Consider the following 18,375-nt stretch of genomic DNA (forward strand, 5'->3'; position numbering starts at 1 on the left):
ACTATACTTCTTCTTTTCCAATTTGGATGCCTTTTATTTCCTCATCTTGTCTAATTGCAATGGCTAGTACTTCCAGTACTATGTCAAAGAGGAGTGGCGATAGTGGGCATCCCTGTCTTGTTCCTGATCTTAGAGGGAATGGTTTTAGTTTTTGCCCATTGAGTATGATGTTGGCTGTGGGTTTATCATATATAGCTTTTATTATGTTGAGGTATGATCCTTGTACTCCCACCTTGTTGAGAGTTTTTATCAGGAAAGGGTGTTGGATTTTATCAAATGCTTTTTCTGCATCAATTGATATGACTATATGATTTTTATCTTTCAACTTGTTTATGTGATGTATCACGTTTATTGATTTGCGGATATTGTACCAACCTTGCATTCCTGGAATAAATCCTACTTGGTCATGGTGTATGATCTTTGTGATGCTCTGCTGGAGCCGATTTGCTAGAATTTTGTTGAGGATTTTGGCATCTATGTTCATGAGGGATATTGGCCTGTAATTCTCTTTCATTGAGTTGTCTTTATCTGGTTTTGGTATTAGGGTGATGCTGGCTTCATAGAAGGAGTTTGGAAGTGTTCCTTCCTCTTGAATTTTTTGGAATAGTCTGAGGAGGATAGGTTTTAGTTCTTCCTTGAATGTTTGGTAAAACTCTCCTGTGAAGCCATCTGGCCCTGGGCTTTTGTTTGCTGGAAGCTTTTTGATGACTGTTTCAATTTCTTCCCAAGTCACTGGTCTATTGAGATTTTTAGATTCTTCCTGATTGAGTTTTGGAAGTTTGTATTTTTCTAGGAATATGTCCATTTCCTCCAGGTTGTTCAGTTTGTTGGAATAGAGTTGTTCGTAGTATTTTGTAACAATCCGTTGTATTTCGGTGGGGTCTGTTGTTATTTCACCTCTTTCATTTCTGATTTTGTTTATTTGGGTCCTCTCTCTTTGTTTCTTGGTTAGCCTGGCTAGAGGTCCATCTATCTAGTTTATTCTTTCAAAGAACCAGCTCTTGGTTTTGTTGATCTTATGTATTGTTTTTTTGGTCTCTATGTCGTTTATCTCTGTTCTGATTTTTGTTATTTCCTTCCTTCTGCTTACACTGGGATTTTCTTGTTGCTCCTTTTCTAACTCTTTGAGTTATAGAGTTAGATCATCTGTTACCATTTTTTCTAGTTTTTTGCAATAGGCTTGTAAGGATATGAACTTCCCTCTCAAAACTGCTTTTGCTGTGTCCCATAGATTTTGGATTGTTGTGTTTTCATTGTCATTTGTTTCCAGGATGTTTTTAATTTCTTCCTTGATTTCTCTGGTAACCCAGTCCTAATTTAATAGCATGCTGTTTAGTCTCCATGTATTTGATTTCTTTGGATTATTTTTATTGTATTTAATTTTCAGTTTTATGCCACTATGATCTGAGAAGATGCTTGATATGATTTCTATCTTCTTGAATTTGAAGAGACTTTGCCTCTGTCCGAATATGTGGTCTATCTTTGAAAATGACCCATGCGCACTTGAGAAGAATGTATATTCTGTGGCTTTGGGATGGAATGTTCTAGAGATGTCAATTAATTCCATCTGGTCTAGTGAGTCATTTAGGATTGGTATTTCTTTGCTGATTTTTTGTTTTGATGATTAGTCCAAAGGTGACAGTGGTATATTAAAATCTCCTACTATGATTGTATTGCTATTAATCTCTCCCTTAATGACCTCCAGCAGTTTTTGTTTTGTTTTTTTTTTAATGTATTTGGGTGCTCCTGTATTGGGTGCATATATATTTACCAGGGTTATTTCTTCTTGTTGGATTGCTCCCTTTAGTATTATGAAGTGGCCTTCATTATCTCTTGTTATGTCCTTCACTCTGAGACCTAATTTGTCAGATATAAGTATTGCTACCCCAGCTTTATTTTTCATTTCCATTCGCCTGGAAAACCTTTTTCTATCTCAGTCTGTGTGCATCTTTTTTTCTGAAGTGGGTTTCTTGTAGACAACAGATATATGGGTCTTGTTTTCTTATCCAATCTGTTACCCTATGTCTTTTGATTGGAGCATTTAATTAGTTTACATTTAAAGTTATTATTGGTAGGTCCTTATTTGATGTCATTTTTATTCTATACTGCTGTGTTCCTTCTTTGCTTTCTATTTCTCTATTTTTTACAGTAGGCCCTTTAGCATTTCTTGCATTGCTGGTTTGGTGGTGATAAATTCCCTTAGTCTGTTTTTGGCTGTGAAGCTCCTGATTTCACCTTCAATTTTGATTGATAGCCTTGCTGGGTACAGTATTCTTGGATTCAGATCCTACCTTTTCATGACTTTGTATATTTCATCCCATTCCCTTCTGGCCTGATGAGTTTCTGTGGAGAAAACAGTTGCTAGACTGATGGGGGTTCCTTTATATGTAACTTTCTGTCTCTCTCTGGCTGCTTTTAAGATTCTTATTTTGTCGTTGGTGTTTGTCAGTTTAATTATAATGTGCCGCCGAAACCGGTTTGGCTAAGTGGATAGAACGTCGGCCTGCATACTGAAAGGTCCTGGGTTCGATTCCGGTCAAGGGCATGTACCTTGGTTGCAGGCACATCCCCATTAGGGGGTGTGCAAGAGACAGCTGATGACTCTCATCAATGACTCTCATCGATGTTTCTAACTTTCTACTCTGTATCTCTCTCTTTTCCTCTCTGTAAAAAAATCAATAAAATATATTTTAAAAAAAGAAGTTTAACTGGATGTGAGGGCGATCTGGCTGCAACATCTGTCACCCCATTGATCGCCAGGGTTGATTCGGCTGATCTGGCTGGCTAGGCGGGTGTCCCCCTCCTCCCTCACCAATCCATGTGCGTCCCTCCCGAAGCTGCGCGCTCGGTCGAAGAGGACGACTTTCCCCCAAGAGGAGAGGACCGGTCTTTGGTCAAGGGTATACGAGTAGCTGCGCTCCCCTGCTAGAACCTCCAAACAAGCTCTCAAGGTCCATAAAAAAAGACGTTTAAGTTTAATAATAATAATAATAATTATAATGTGCTTGCGTCGGTCTTCTGGGGTTCATTTTGCTTGGGACTCTGCGAGCATCTTGGATTTGTGTGGGTTTTTTCTTCTTTATCTCAGGAAAGTTTTCTGTCATTCTTGAAATACGTTTTCCATGTCTTCCTCAATTTCCTTTCCTTCTGGAACCCCTATTATTCTAATATTGTTTTGTCTTGTATTGTCCCAAAGTTCCCTTAGGCTCTCCTCCTGCTTTTTATTTTTTTTTTCCAGAAGCTGTTCTAATTGGGTATTTTTTTCCATCTTGTCTTCTAGCTTTCTGATGCAGTCCTCTGCTTCTTCTAGTCTAGTCTTGATGCTTTCTATTGAGGTTTTTTACAGTATCGATGTCATTTTTCATTTCTTCTTGGTTCTTCTTCATTTCCTCTTGGTTCTTACTCATATTGTCAAATTTGTCTTCCATTACTTTTAGCCATCTTATGATCATTACTCTGAATTCTTGCTCTGGTAGGTTGCTTGCCTCTAACTCGTTTACTTCCTTTTCTGGTGATGCCTGCTTTTCTTTCATATGCAGGCTGTTTCTTTGTCTCCCCATGATCTCTCTTTTTAGGATGTCTGGTTATGTAGTTCTCTCTCTCTTGCTTTGATTTAAAGGCACAAAATACAACACAACCAGGTACAACACACAAGGCACTGAATAGAAATGTGTTTGCTATATTAATAACCTCCAATAAAGGTGACTAGAACCCAGCTAACAAAAACATACAATCAAACAAAAAGAATAGGCAAACCAATCTTACAAACAAAGAATAAAACTTCAATATAGTTAACATTCAACATACAACTACAAAGGGATAGAGAGAAAGACTGTGTTTTTTTGTTTTGTTTTGTTTTGTTTTGTTTTTTTGTTTTGTTTTTTGTTTTGTTTTGTTTAGGACAGCAACGAGGGAGGTGTGAATGGGCTTGGAGCAGGGGGTTGGAAATTAGATATACACAAGTAGGGTGAAATTTTAGGAGGAGGTAAACAGAAAGAATAGGGAAAATTTAGAGCAGGAAAAGGTTAAGATATACAGGGCACCAAAGGAAAAGGTTAGGAAGAGAGTGATGGCATAAAGGTAGGGTTGAGATAGAATAAAGCATTGAAGAAGGAAAGATAAATATAGACTGTAGAACAGTAATTCTGAAAAAAAATGATAAAAATAATAGAAATAAACAAAAGAAAATAAGATAAAAAAGGTAAAATATTAGTAGTAATAATGTTAATTACATATACAATGTAATAATTAAAAAGGTAAAATAAAGTGAGGGAAAAAGAAAAAAATAGTTTATTGAGTAAACGTTGCAAATAATGAAAATAAAATGAAAAAATTTAAAAAATAAAACTTAAAAATTTAAATAAAATTCGCTTCCTCTGTTGTTCTGTTTGGCACGCCTGTTTCCCAGTCTGGACAGTATTGCAGTTCCCTGCGTTTCACTGCTCCTCAGTGTTGTAATCTGGTCCTGATTTTTAAGCAGGTCTTGCTATGATTTTATTACACTAGGGACAATTTGTGATTTAGCCTCTGGGTGGCAGTGTTTCTAGGTTGACTTCCCGGGCTCTAAAGCCTCTCTAGATCCCCCCCCCCTCCCTCTCTGCAGCACTGATCTATGGGGGGGGGGGGGGCGCCAAGTCCGAGCCAACTGTAATCTCCTGTAATTCTCCAATATCCCTCCGGGTCAGATCCAAACGTGTTGCTCTTTAGATATCTCCTCTATTAGGAGCCCCGTCCCTTTTATGGGTGACACCTGCCCAACAGCCAGGGGCTTCTACTTGTAATCACTGCCCCTGTCCTCCAGTTTCTGTGCGCCCTGTGTGCGCAGACTTTTGTCTTCGCAGGGAGCACTCACTCACCCTCTCCCCTCGAAGTCTGACCTTTTCGCTGTGTGGTGGGGCACTCCTTTGAGTCCAAGTGTTCGCACCACCTGGGATCAGCGTTCTGGGGGTCACAGCTGCTTGGTGGTCACTGCGGCTGTGGATATTCAGGCCTCTGACACGATCCAATTTTCCCTTCAAGATGGTGAGATTTTCCCGTCCAAGCCTGTAGGTAGCTCCGGGAAGGGACCTAGCCCCGCAGTGGGTGCTTTCCCTGTCAGGGGCACCCTAATCAGCGGCCCGGCAGTTACTTCTGGTGTTTGGCTGTCTCTTGGCTTGCTAATAAACACTCCCAGCACGACCCTCAGCTGCTCTCTCTTTCTGCTTCGGGACAAGGCTCAGAATCCGCCTATCTATTCTTGCGCCATTTTGTCTCCTCTCTCCATATTAATTTTTCATAGGTTTTAATAAAGTGATATACGTAATGGCCCTACCCTTGATGCCAGGCTGAGTATGTCTTTATTGTTCAAAGATTTTCTCAATTTATCTTTTTACCAATGGGGGATGAAAAAAAATAGCCTCTTTCAATCATGCAGGTTTCTTGAATTTCTGGACTCTTTTTATTCTCTTTCATTCTAGCTTGAAAACTGCCTGTTTTTTGCTGGGCTTATTTCTTTATTGCGGTTCCTTGTTAAATGCAGCTATCAATGACCATTATATAATATTAGTACACTGTTTACTATCCTTTTCTCTGAAAACTATAATTTTATTAGCTATACTATCTATCTTCCAGTTAACCTCAAGAGATAAATTTGCCAAATGTCTAATCATTGCATAACATTAATCAACAATCTTTTAGCCTTTAAAACAGTTAATTTGCCACCCATGGCCTAGCTTCTAAGCTGATGCCACATATTTTAGTCTTTTCTTATTATAGCAAGAATACCTTCCCCTCTTCTAGGATGGGCTACAATATTCTGTAGAAACAATCAGCACCCAAATTTTAGTGTCTTAAAGAACAAAGGTTTATTTCTCTTTCATGCTGTGTCCATCATAGGTTAACAGGCAGGTTGTACTCATCATAATTATACAGGATGTCAGGCTGTTGGAACAGCCACCATCTCTACATTGTAGGTCATGGCTGTGCTAGAGGGAAAAGAGAGAACTCTGTAAGGTCCCTCTCTGGCAATTATCTATCCCGTGCTAGGAAATAACACCCATCATTTCCGCTTATTATTCATTAGAAAATGAGAAATCCCACTATGTGCAGGAGATTCAGAAGTATTTGACCAAGAGCACTAATAATTACTATAGCAAGTGAAGACGTGAAGAAAGAGAATCTTTACTCCTCTCCTTAGAAGGACCCAAAACATTTTTAATTTAAGAGTATACAATTATTAAATTTTCATTTGAAGATTTTATTGTATTCTCTTTTGTAGATAATGGTATTAATGTAGAGAATTTGATTTAGAGATCAACCAGTTAAGAAGTTGATTCACATGATTTCAAAAATTATATGTGGTAATTAGGGTAAAATTTTACATACCACTATATAGGCAAATAATTTAATTGACTATTATTTTTAGAGTCATTGTATAATTGTTTCTCTTCCTTAATAGTTTCATGTTAGTAGGAGAACCTTTTGCTGCTAAGACAGAAGTTCTGCATGTGCTAGCTGAAACTCTAACTCTTATGCATGAACGTGGCTATGGAGAGGAAGAAAAGGTCATTTATAGGACTGTAAACCCCAAATCCATTACTATGGGCCAACTTTTTGGACAGTTTGACCCAGTATCTCATGAGGTAATATATAGTATAAACATTCTAAACTGTTATTGACAATGTACATTAAACCAAGAGATTTGAAATGTTTTCATATAATCACTTTGTAATTCGGTATAAGAAGCTTTCCAATTTTTCTTTTTTTCCTCCTCAGTGGACTGATGGTATTGTGGCTAACACTTTTAGAGAATTTGCCTTATCAGAAACACCTGACCGGAAATGGGTTGTATTTGATGGTCCCATTGACACTTTGTGGATAGAGAGCATGAACACAGTTTTGGATGATAATAAAAAGGTAAAATCATCATGATTAAAAACAAGGCATGCACAATATGAATATAACTAACACTACTGAATTATAAACTTAAAAATGGTTAATATAACTTTAATATATTTTTTACCACAATTTTAAAAAGCCAAATTATGTTGTAAGTTCAACAACTAATTACCTAGGACTGTATATTTGAAATAAAGGATGCAGAAAATTGCATAACTTTATAAATGATCTTTTCAATGAAAAATTTTTCAGTAAATTCTTTGCTTAATTTTTATAGAATAAAAGTATATTGTATTAAATTACTAAGTTAGCAGGAAGGCATAGTAATGTAATAGTTGATAATAATTTGTAAAGTAACTGTAGACCTATGGTTTCTTCAGAACTTTAAATTAATATTTTAGGAAAAAAGAAATTAGAACTGTATTATTTTTTGAAAACTGAAGCATCGAATGCTTCAGTGCTATATGTGGGATATTACCTTAGAATCTATAATATATACAAAAGAACTAGAAAGTGGAAGACTTCTAATATTTATCTATTTTAATTTTGAGAGAACATACATACAGTATAAAACTTTAAGTTTCAATTCTATGTGTTTTTTTTATATACGGGTACCCTTATATTGTTACAGAAAACCAGGAAAGAACCAAGCAATGCTTAGAGAGATGGAGTTTCATTTATTTTTATTATCATTATTATTATTATTATTATGATGATGATGATGATGATGCATGGGCCCAGAGGAAAATGTCTCTCAAATTCTGGGCCAAGTCACAGAGGAAGTTTCCTGTATTTATACCTTTTTACCCTCTTTGTCTCCCAAATGTGTGGTTTTCCTGTCCCCTTTGCCAGTTCTTAAAGAGCCCCTATGTGCTGGGGCTTTGAGACCTCAACCAAAGGCTTGGCCTGGTGCCAGCACTGATAACTTTGTCCGGGGAAGGTTTAATGGCCTCTCTGAAGTGGGAGTAGTCTTATTTTCCTTATTATTTAAGCAAGCAAGCATTTCCAGAAGCCAAAATAGCAGGGTTAAAATTTCAAACAGCAGTTTTTATATAAGATGGATGCTTCAACATAACTATCATCTAGGTAAAGATGCCTAAAATTTCTTGTATCTTACAAAGTTAACTCATGTTCCTTCCCAATCAGTACACCTCAGGAGCAATAACTATTCTGACTTCTATGATCAATTAGTTTTGCTGGTTCTTGAACTTCATGGAATGGAATTATACTCTTAAGTGTTTTCTTTCTTTAAGTCAGTATAGTATCTGTGATATTCATGTTGTTATAGTTCCATTTTATTTATTTATTCTTTTAATGTATTTGTTTATATTCTACTGTATGAATATATAATTTATTTTAATATTTACATGAAATTACTATACCACTAAATAAGCAAATTAATATAATTAGCATTCAAACATATACTTCAGTACATTACTGAATTATATACTTCAGTACTTTACTGAATTATATATGTTTGAATGCTAATTATTAATATAATTAGCATTCAAACATATACTTCAGTACTTTATCATAAGTGGTTGGTCATTTATTCATATTCTTTCTTTCATATATTTAGTCATATTGATTAGGGAGGGAACAGAGAAGATACATTGATGATTCACAAGAGAGAGGTTAATCAGCAGAGACAAATCTAAGAATTCATAGCCAGGTAGAAAGTTTATTTCATATTGGATAAGAGGGAAGCAATAAAGGATAGATATAGACATAGGTGAATGTATGGATTTGATAGTGGAAATTTGAAGAAAAATATTTTTGGTTATTTTTATTTTGTGAACTTGCAGGCCCTATTCTTTGCACACTTGCAGAGAAAAGGGAAGATTTAAATTAGCCGTTTGGAAAATGGGGAAGAGAGCTGCCTTCTATAGGAAACTATAGAAGCAGAGTGTTACTGAGAACTTGATTGAGTTGAAGACCATGAATTAGTAGTAGTAGGACCAAGGTCTGCGTTTTGAGGTTTTCTTTAAGAGTGAAAGTGGTTTGGGTGTGTGTGTGAGAATAATGTTGCTAGCCTGGAAATATAGGAAGACTTTAAAGATATTGGCATGAGAATGGTAGAAGTGCTAGACCAAAGAACAGAAGTTGCTTAATAATGGAGGACGTGAGAACAACAGGGATATGAAAATGAAGAGCAACAGGGAAAAAGGAGACATATACAATACTTTAAAAAATAAAAAAATGAAAGAAAATGAAGAGCAAGTGTGGTATGAATTAATGAGCAAGGGAGTTGGATGGGTGGGAGTCTGTGGGCAGAAATTAGGATGCTCGAATTTAGTATTTTAGAATGTTTAGTGTTTCAGTAGAGAAGGCCCAGGTATATAAGTGGATGGTTGGAGTGGAGTAGGATAATAAGTGAAGACCAGGTGGTCTAGGGTCCAAGTTTTATAAGATGCTCCCCCTCTTAGCACTGGATCAGGCCAGAGTTATAGGCGAAAGAAGATTAAACCAAGTACTGAAAGCTATAGCTAACAGGGGGATGGAGGATGATTGGGTGTTGGTGAGTGACAGCAGCAAACAGGGGTTGTCAAAAGAGCAAGGATTATACTGGAGGGTGGAGTAGAAGTATTTGAGAAACAGAATGAGGGTATGAGAAGAAGGCTGATTCTACCTCCCAAATTTGTAGCAAGTAGAAGACTGTTTGCTGAAATAATCTGTTGGAAAGTTAATAGTATTCTAGATTAGCACTGTCTAATATAACTTTCTGCAATGATATAAATATCTGCACTGTCCAACAAGGTAGCCACTAGTTCCATGTGGCTTATTGAGTATTTGCTCACTTATTGAGCATCTGAAATGTGGCTTATACAATTGAAGAACTGAATTTAAATTTTTAAAATGTAATTAGTTAAAATCTATAATAAGCTAATTAGAACAGACATCCTTCCAGACGACCTTCCGGACAAAGCTGGGGCTTCAAGGGAAGCCCGGGGAAGGAAGGCCTACTCTTGCACGAATTTCATGCATCTGGCCTCAAGTTAAATATAAATAGCCACATATGATTACTGGTTAACACATTGAACAGTCCAGGTCTAGACCATTTATTTATAAGCAGATTCAAAAATGTTAAATGCCATGTTATTGACATATAACTATTGTAGATAGGGACAAAACTAGAACTAGAGTTGTAATGGTAGAGGCAGAGAAGAAATACTGAAAAATAAATAGGAAGAATTTAAGAGACTTAGTAATGAAATTAACTTGGAACATCAGTAATTAATAATCATTATTAAATTATTAAAACTTGATAATTCCAAAGTTAGAAGCCAAAGATATTAAGAAGACAGAATGGCTTTAGTAATAATGAACAAGAAAGGAGTTTGGCAGAAAGGGAGAAGTTGATAAATTCAATTTTACATATTTGATTAAAAAGTAATATTTTAGATTAAAAGGGACCAAGGGGACATAGCAGACACAATTCATGGTCATTGATTGAATTTTGGTTTCAATAAATCAGTTAAAAAGACATTTCTGGCACAATTGAGAAAATTTTAATATTGGGTGAGTTGATGATATTAAGGCATTATTGGTAATTGTGTTAGATGTGATCATATTGTGGTGATATAGAAAATACTTTATTTTTTAGATGTATTTGGCATGTAAATGTCATGGTAAGTAATGACCTTTAAAATATTTTTAATGCAAATATGGCAAAATGTTAACATTGATAAATCTAGGAGATAAGTATATGAGTATTCATATTTACTTATTACATCATATCACATATATTATCTTATATTTTTATTTGAGAAGTTTGAAAAAATTTTACATAAACATTTGAAAAAAATAATTTTTTTTAGCTTTGCCTCATGAGTGGAGAAATCATTCAAATGTCTCCTCAAATGAGCCTAATCTTTGAAGCAATGGACCTTTCCCAGGCCTCAGTAAGTTCATGATTTACTATAACAGTAGTTTGTTTGTTTATTCATTTATTTATTTAATCAATAAGTGCTTTATTATGTTTCAGAAGATGAGCTAGACACTAGAAATACAAAGATGAGTAAGACACAGTGTATGCTCACTTAGGGAAGTCGAGAAGCATGCTAATAAATAATCTCAATATAGAGCTACATGTAAGTGCTCTAAGAATGTGGAGGGGGTGAGTGCTCCAGAAGGGTATGGAAAACATTTGAGTGTTTGATTTGGTTTTGAGAGGTAAGACTTCTCCAGGGAGATTGTTTGGGGCTGGGCATTCCAAATCATGACAAGATATAAAGATCGGAAGCCAAGGCATGCCTGGGGAACTGTAACTTACATAGTTCAAATATTAGGTATAGTAATAATTAATGTCATTTTCTAATACTTTTTTAAATCGAATTTATTTAAACAATACAACAAAATTTAATCAACAATATAGTTGCCATTGTTTTCTACTACTTGTGCCCAACGCTCAGGAAGCATTTTAATCCCTCTGTTGTAAAATTCTTGTGATTTTGATGCAAAAAATTCGGTCAATGCATTTTTGAGGCATTCTTCATTATTAAATTTTTTTCCAAGAAGAAAGTTTTGCAAAGAACGAAACAAATGGTAATCGGAAGAGGCAATATCAGGAGAATATGCAGGTTGAGGGAGAACTTCCCATTCCAACTGGCGCAGTTTTTCAGCAGTGATTCTTGCAGTATGTGGTCGTGCGTTATCGTGGTGAAGAATTATGCCCTTCCGATTAATCAGCGCGGGTTCTTTTTCTCTTAAAGCTTGGGCTAACCTTTCCAATTGGGCACTATACACTGCACTTGTAATGGTTTGGTTAGATGGTAAAAGTTCATAATGAAGAATTCCTTTAAAATTCCACCAAACACACAACATCACTTTTTTCGCATGCAAGTCAGGTTTTGGCGTGGGCTGCGGAGCCTCATTTTTGTCCAACCATTGAGGCCGCCTTTTCAAATTAACATACAGCATCCATTCTTCATCTCCGGTAACAATTTGCTCTAAAAACGGCAAACGGTTTTGACGAGAGAGGAGCGAACTGCAAATTGTGACTCTTTGATTACGGTTGTTGTAGGTCAACTCATGAGGAACCCATTTTCCAAACTTTTGGACTTTGCCAAGTACACGCAATTGATTGGAAATTGTTTTTTGTGAACAATTTAAAGTTGTCGCAAGCTCTTGTTGGGTAATTTGAGAATTTTGCACCAAAAGAGCTTGAAGAGCTTCTTGATCAAAATTGGACACACGGCCTCGACCACTCTTGTCATCTAACGAAAAATTTCCCTCGCAAAATTTCTCAAACCAATGCTGGCATTTTCTGGCGCTAACTGCATCTTGACCAAGAGCACTGCAGATGTTTTTTGCAGCCTCACTTGCTTTTCTTCCTAATTGGAACTCGTAAAGCATGCAGTGCCGAATATGCTCTTCATCCGCCATCTTCTTAGCCCTAGTTTTGCAACAAAAACCAAACCAAACACAAACTTTTTCAAGCAAAACTTGTTAATTGCACTTCACACGTTCTATAGATACCATGTATTTGAAGGTTATGTCAATACAAGTCAACGCCAAGCAATTTTAAACGAATGTTGAAAAACGACATTAATTATTACTAGACCCGATAGTATGTGAAGCTATAGAGAAAGACAGGAGCCAGATCATGAAGGGCTTTATAAGTCATGCAAGTGGTAGTTAATAACTTACAGGTACTACTGCTATAAAAGCAACACTGGAAAAAGAAAATGTGCCTTTTCCCTCTAGCCCGCCACTGTAAGCCGCTGTGGCATGATTTATTTGGAACCCTCACAATTAGGATGGGAACCGCTTGTATCTTCATGGTTGAGTTCACTGAAGGGACCTTTACAGGAACGTGATAATCAGGCTCTTCTGAAAGGACTTTTTGACTGGTTAATACGGCCCTCTTTAAAGCTTCGTAAGAAACAATGCAAGGTAACACTGTTGTTCTCTGTTCCATTGAAATTTGTTTAGGGAGCTGGGTGAATAGGTGAAGGGATTAAAAAAAAAACTTAAAGAAAAAATTTTTAAAGAAGTTATTGATACAGACAACAATATAGTGATTACCTGAGGGAAAGGGGAAGTGGGGGCTGGTAGAAGAGGGTAAAGGGGGGCTAAATGGTGACAGAGGAGACTTGGGTGGTGAACACAAAATACAATATACAGATGATGTATTATAGAATTATCCACTTGAGACCTATATAATTTTACTAACCAATGTCACTCCAAAAAATTCAATTAAAAAGAAAAAGACGTTGGCAGGGCCGTGCTTCCTCTGGAGGCTATAAAGGGAGAGCCTTTTCTTATCTCTTTCATCTTCTTTTGGCTTTGGATATTACTTATAGCTATATAACTCTAAGTCTCTTTATGTTTACCTGGTTTTCTACTCTGTCTGTCTCTACACTGTGTTAACTCATAAAGATTGAGGACCTTGAATTTAAGGTCTATCAAATAATTCAGAATATTCTCCTCATCTTGAGATTCTTAATTGCATCTTTAAAGACACTTTTTGCAAATAAGATGACATTCATGAGTTCATGGGATTAATTAGGACATAGGCAAATCTGTTGGGGGACCAAAATTCAACCCATCACATACATATACACACAGACACACATGCACACACATTCGTTTCTTACATATAAATAAATATAGAGTAGGGCAAAGTAGGTTTCCAGTTGTGAGTACATGAAACAGTTTATTGTATTATTATTTATAAATTATTATATTGTTTTTCATATGAATAACTAGAAATCTTCCTTTGCCCCTGGAAGGTCTGATATATATATATATATCACTGTATATTGATCTAGAGAAGACAAAGGGGTATTCATTCAGTAGATTTCTTTATCCTAAAATATTATTTATAAGATAGGAAAAATATTTTGCATTAAAGGGAAAATATAAAAAATTCTACTTTATGAAGATTCTGTACAATGGCTTTATAGATAAAATATACAGCTAAAGTCAATTTTCAGTTCTTGTATTTAAAGCTCTAGTGCTATATGTTGTAAATAATACAAAATACACTACTGAGTGATGGGTTTTATTCTTATAATTCATTCCCATATTTTCCACATTCAGTTAGTCCTCAAGATCTATGGATTTTCCCTCCTTGCTTTTACATTTGCCATCTCTCCATCCCAGTTCCTCTGATCACCCCACTTCTACCTATAATAGTAACCTTTGTTCTGACCTTAATCATTTTATTTTTTGTTGTTAATTTCTCTATTGGTTAAGGTGTTACATATATGTTCTTATTCCCCCATTATCCCCTCATCCTCTCATTCATGCCCTCACCCCCTTGTTGTCTGTGTCCATTTGTTAGGCTTATATGCATGCATACAAGTCCTTTGGTCGATCTCTCCCCTTTACCCCCACCTTCCCCTACCTTCCCTCTGAGGTTTGAAGGTCTGATCGCTGCTTCTCTGTCTCTGGAGCTATATTTGTTCATCAGTTTATGTTGTTCATTATATTCCATAAATAAGTGAGATCATATAATATCTATCTTTCTCTGACTGGCTTATTCACTTAGCATAATGCTCTCCAGTTCCATCCATGCTTTTACAAATGGTAAGAACTCTTTTTCTTTTTTTTAATCGCAGCATAGTATTCCATTGTGTAGATATACCACAGTTTTTTAATCCACTCAACTGCTGATGGGCATTTAGGCTGTTTCCAAATCGTAGCTATGGTAAATTGTGCTAATATGAGCATAGGGGTGCATATATCCTTTCTAATTGGCATTTCTAGTTACTTGGGATATATTCCTAGAAGTGGGATCCTGGGTCAAATGGGAGTTCCATTTTTAGTTTTTTGAGGAAACCATACTGTTCTCAATTGAGTGGCTGCACCAGTCTGCATTCCCACCAGTAGTGTACGAGGATTCCTTTTTCTCTGCATCCTTGTCAGCACTTGTCGTTTGTTGACTTGCTGATGATAGCCATTCTGGCAGATGTGAGATGGTACCTCATTGTTGTTTTGATTTGCATCTCTCGGATGACTGACCTTAATCATTTTCTACTTGAATCAATACAATAGAGCTGCTCTGGTACAGTCTACATCTGGGTACCAGAATGAAGATTCCAAAACACAAATTCATTCCATTTACTCCCTTACTTAAAATCCTCCATTGTATCCCTCTTCTCTTAGCATGAAATCTTGCCACAGACTATAAAACCTTTGAGAATCTGATACCTTTCTGCTTCTTAAGCCTTATTTCTTGCCACTCCTTTTTCACAACCTACAAAATTCCCTTCATTCTGGGTCCTCTTGTATTTTCATTTCTGTGAATATAAAGTTTCTCCTGCCTTGAATGTCCTTCCTTTTAGCACCTGCCTAACTTTCTCTCCCTCTCCCCTCACCCCCAATTTAGCTGAGTTATTACTTTATCTGGGAAGGCTTTCTTGATTTATTCCTCTCCCACTTCCCTTCTTGACCTCCTCCCTGGGTCTGGGCTAATTGTTTATCTCAAGTACTCTAGTAGCCTTCCCCTACCCTGGTACTTCCTCTGCCTTGTCAGTATCACCCCATATTACTTTTGTCCATTTAACTTCAGTATCACTACTTTTCAGATAGTGTGTGTTCTATATCTCCTAGCTTGGTATATAGGTATAACATGTTTTTTATAAGTGTTTGTTGAATAAATAAATGAATGTATGGCAGTTAGAGACTTTATTTCTGCTACCCCTAGAACACTGATATTTCTCTTACAGTAGCTAATTTTTATTTCTTAGAGAGTTTAGAATATGTTATGTATAACCATATATAATATGCTAAACCAAAATATTTGAGAGATGTATTTATCATGTATTGTTTAAATTCTTTATGTTTAAAAAGTTATAAACACTTTATGAAAACCATATATGCTTTTATCAGTTTTAAAAACATTTATCTTCCTTTTTTTAAAAATAAGATGAAAGAAAAGTACCATATTTTTTTCACTTTGCAGGAACTGATTCCTACAAGTGATAGCAGTGCAGTTGTGTCTCTCACACGCCTCTTTGAAGTACTCCTCTGTGATGTGGTAGAAAATGAACCTTCAAGCAAGCACCTTCATATTTGGATTATGGTTGGTTTTATTCTTAATGTGGTATTTAATTACAGAATAAAATATGCCTCTGACAAATGATACTTGTACTAAGAATGACATAGTAAGATCCAGAACTGGTTTTTGACTAGCACTGAAAGAATAACTGAAGACATTAAAGTTGCCCTGACCTGGTATTTTGATTTAAAAAACACTTTAAAGAAAGTAAAATATGTCAAAACAAGCCAAATTTACCCTGTTATTTATTTTATAATTTGATAAACAATAAGGTGACTTCCTATTAATCCAGTATGGACTTTAGGTGAATTGATTTTGTCTTAATCTTAAACCAGCATGCAGACTGCAAGAAACTGGCTGCAAACGACAAGAGTAGGTGCACACCTATTGGGTGGAGCATTGCTGGCAGAACCCACAGAGCACAGGGGTAGGGAGGATTCAGTCGTCCAGGTTGGCTAATGTCTAGAAGTTAGAGAAAGCCAGAGAACATCACTCTGAGGGAGACAAAGGAAAGAGGGTTTTTGCTCTCTTCCCTGGTGTATGCTACTTTCCCATCCACCACCTTATTCCTGAAACTCTTGATCTCCTTTATTCAGTCTACCTTCTCTTCTAATCTGGTAATGGCAGTTTCTTTCTGTTGTTTTCCCTTCATCTGTTGTCACAGAAAATTACCTCAGACATCTCACATTCCAGGGTTCCTTGCTAGCCATAATCTCTTCCTTTCCCCTCTCCCTTTGTCTTTATTTCCCTCCACTTTTAAAGAAACTGAACAGACATGTTTGAAATGTAATTTATTCATATCCCTTTTTCTCCCTAAGTTTGGAACTGCATTTCATAGAATTAGTTTTTAATATCCTTTCATACATATCAGTGCTACCTTTCTATAAAATAAAAGTATTTTAGGAATAGTTTTTCTATGTAAATTTTATGTTATATATTTCCTGGAATTTTTCATTCTGTTGGTAAACCTAAACTCCCAAAATTATTTTAATGGTTCAGAATCATTTTTAGACAAATATAGGTCTATACCTGACTAAAAATTTCCTCTTAAAATGTATTTGATAGATGTTTAAACTAAATAAGGCATGTACACTGAGTAAAATTCAAAAGGCAGAAGTAGGTTTTCCATCCATCCCAGTCCTCTAGACACTCTCAGGTCAACTACTATTACCAGTGCCAGGTAGCCTGCTAGAGGTACTTGATGCATACTCTGATGTGTATACTTAAAAAAAAATTTTTTTTAATTGATTTCAGAGAGGAAGGGAGAGGGAGAAAGATAGAAACATCAATGATGAGAGAGTCCCCTATTGGGTTTGAGCCTACTACCTGGGCATGTGCCCTTTGATTAGAATCAAACCTGGAACCCTTCAGTCCACAGGCCGATAGTCTCTGCACTGAATCAAACCGGTTAGGGCTATGTAAATTTTTATACGTATTAGCATACCATCTATACTTATTTACATCTTTTCTCACAATATATCTTGGAGATCATTCCATATCAGTAGAGTTATCTTCTTTTTTAACAGCTGCATGTATTCCAGTGTATGTACCACAATCCAATTAAGCAGGCCTCAATTGAAGAACATTTTGGTTCCTTTTATTCCTTTGCTATCACAAATAATGCTGCAGTGAATTTTTTTGTACATATATCATGTTAACAGTTGGAAATATATTTTAGGATAAAGTCCTAAAAGAGAAATTCCTAGATCATTTGGCTTGGACATTTTAAATTTAGATAGCTATTGCAAGAGAAATGATTCTATGTGATTTAGCTGTATTCCAGTAGATTTTATTTATAGATCTGATCTTTTCCAGGTAAGTTAACCAGGCCTAATATCTTAAATTGTCATTAATTCTTTAAAAATTCTTTTAAATACTGAGTTTAAATTAAATATTTTAATTGAATTTATTGGGGTGACATTGGTTAATAAAATTATACAAGTTTCAGGCACACAATTCTATAATACATCATCTGTATATTGTATTATGTGTTTACCACCCCAAATCAAGTCTCCTTCCATCACTATTTATGCTCCCTTTCCCTTCTTCTACTTCTCCTACTCCTTTTCCCTCTGGCAATCACTGTACTATTATCTGTTTTTTATTGTTGTTTTTTTACCAACAGGCTTGCTTTATGTTTTCTTTGATTTGGTCCCTTGGAGGAAGTTGTGATACAAATGGTCGCATTTTTTTTGATTTTTTCCTACGATCAATCATCCAGGGGAAAATTGAAAGCCACCCAGTGCCTGATTCTGTGGGTAAATGGGAATGCCACTTTGAAGAAAAAGGCTTGGTATATGATTACATGTATGAGGTATGATATAAAATTATTGCTATAAAAAGCTATAAATCATAATCTTGGATCAGCAGACAAAATTCATGAGTTCCAATTTTGTTTATTTTTATTTATTTATTTATTTTAAAAATCTTTATTTTTCATATTATTAGAATTGCTTCTCTTTTTCCCCCTCATAGCTCCCCTCCACCTGGTT

General features: G+C 35.8%; 1 protein-coding gene across 1 annotated transcript in view; it reads left to right on the plus strand.

Annotated features, from left to right (window-relative positions):
- DNAH12 (dynein axonemal heavy chain 12) overlaps positions 1-18,375 on the plus strand; it is a 200,452-nt gene that overhangs the window by 85,301 nt on the left and 96,776 nt on the right. The window contains exons 31-36 of the mRNA XM_084903087.1: positions 6,437-6,620; positions 6,754-6,894; positions 10,695-10,778; positions 12,583-12,771; positions 15,788-15,907; positions 18,009-18,197. Coding sequence (XP_084759213.1) covers positions 6,437-6,620; positions 6,754-6,894; positions 10,695-10,778; positions 12,583-12,771; positions 15,788-15,907; positions 18,009-18,197 — 907 coding nt within the window. The remainder of the gene's footprint in view (positions 1-6,436; positions 6,621-6,753; positions 6,895-10,694; positions 10,779-12,582; positions 12,772-15,787; positions 15,908-18,008; positions 18,198-18,375) is intronic.

The sequence above is a fragment of the Pipistrellus hanaki genome (assembly GCF_964339955.1).
Source record: "Pipistrellus hanaki genome assembly, chromosome: 13".
In the NCBI taxonomy this organism is placed as follows: Eukaryota; Metazoa; Chordata; class Mammalia; order Chiroptera; family Vespertilionidae; genus Pipistrellus; species Pipistrellus hanaki.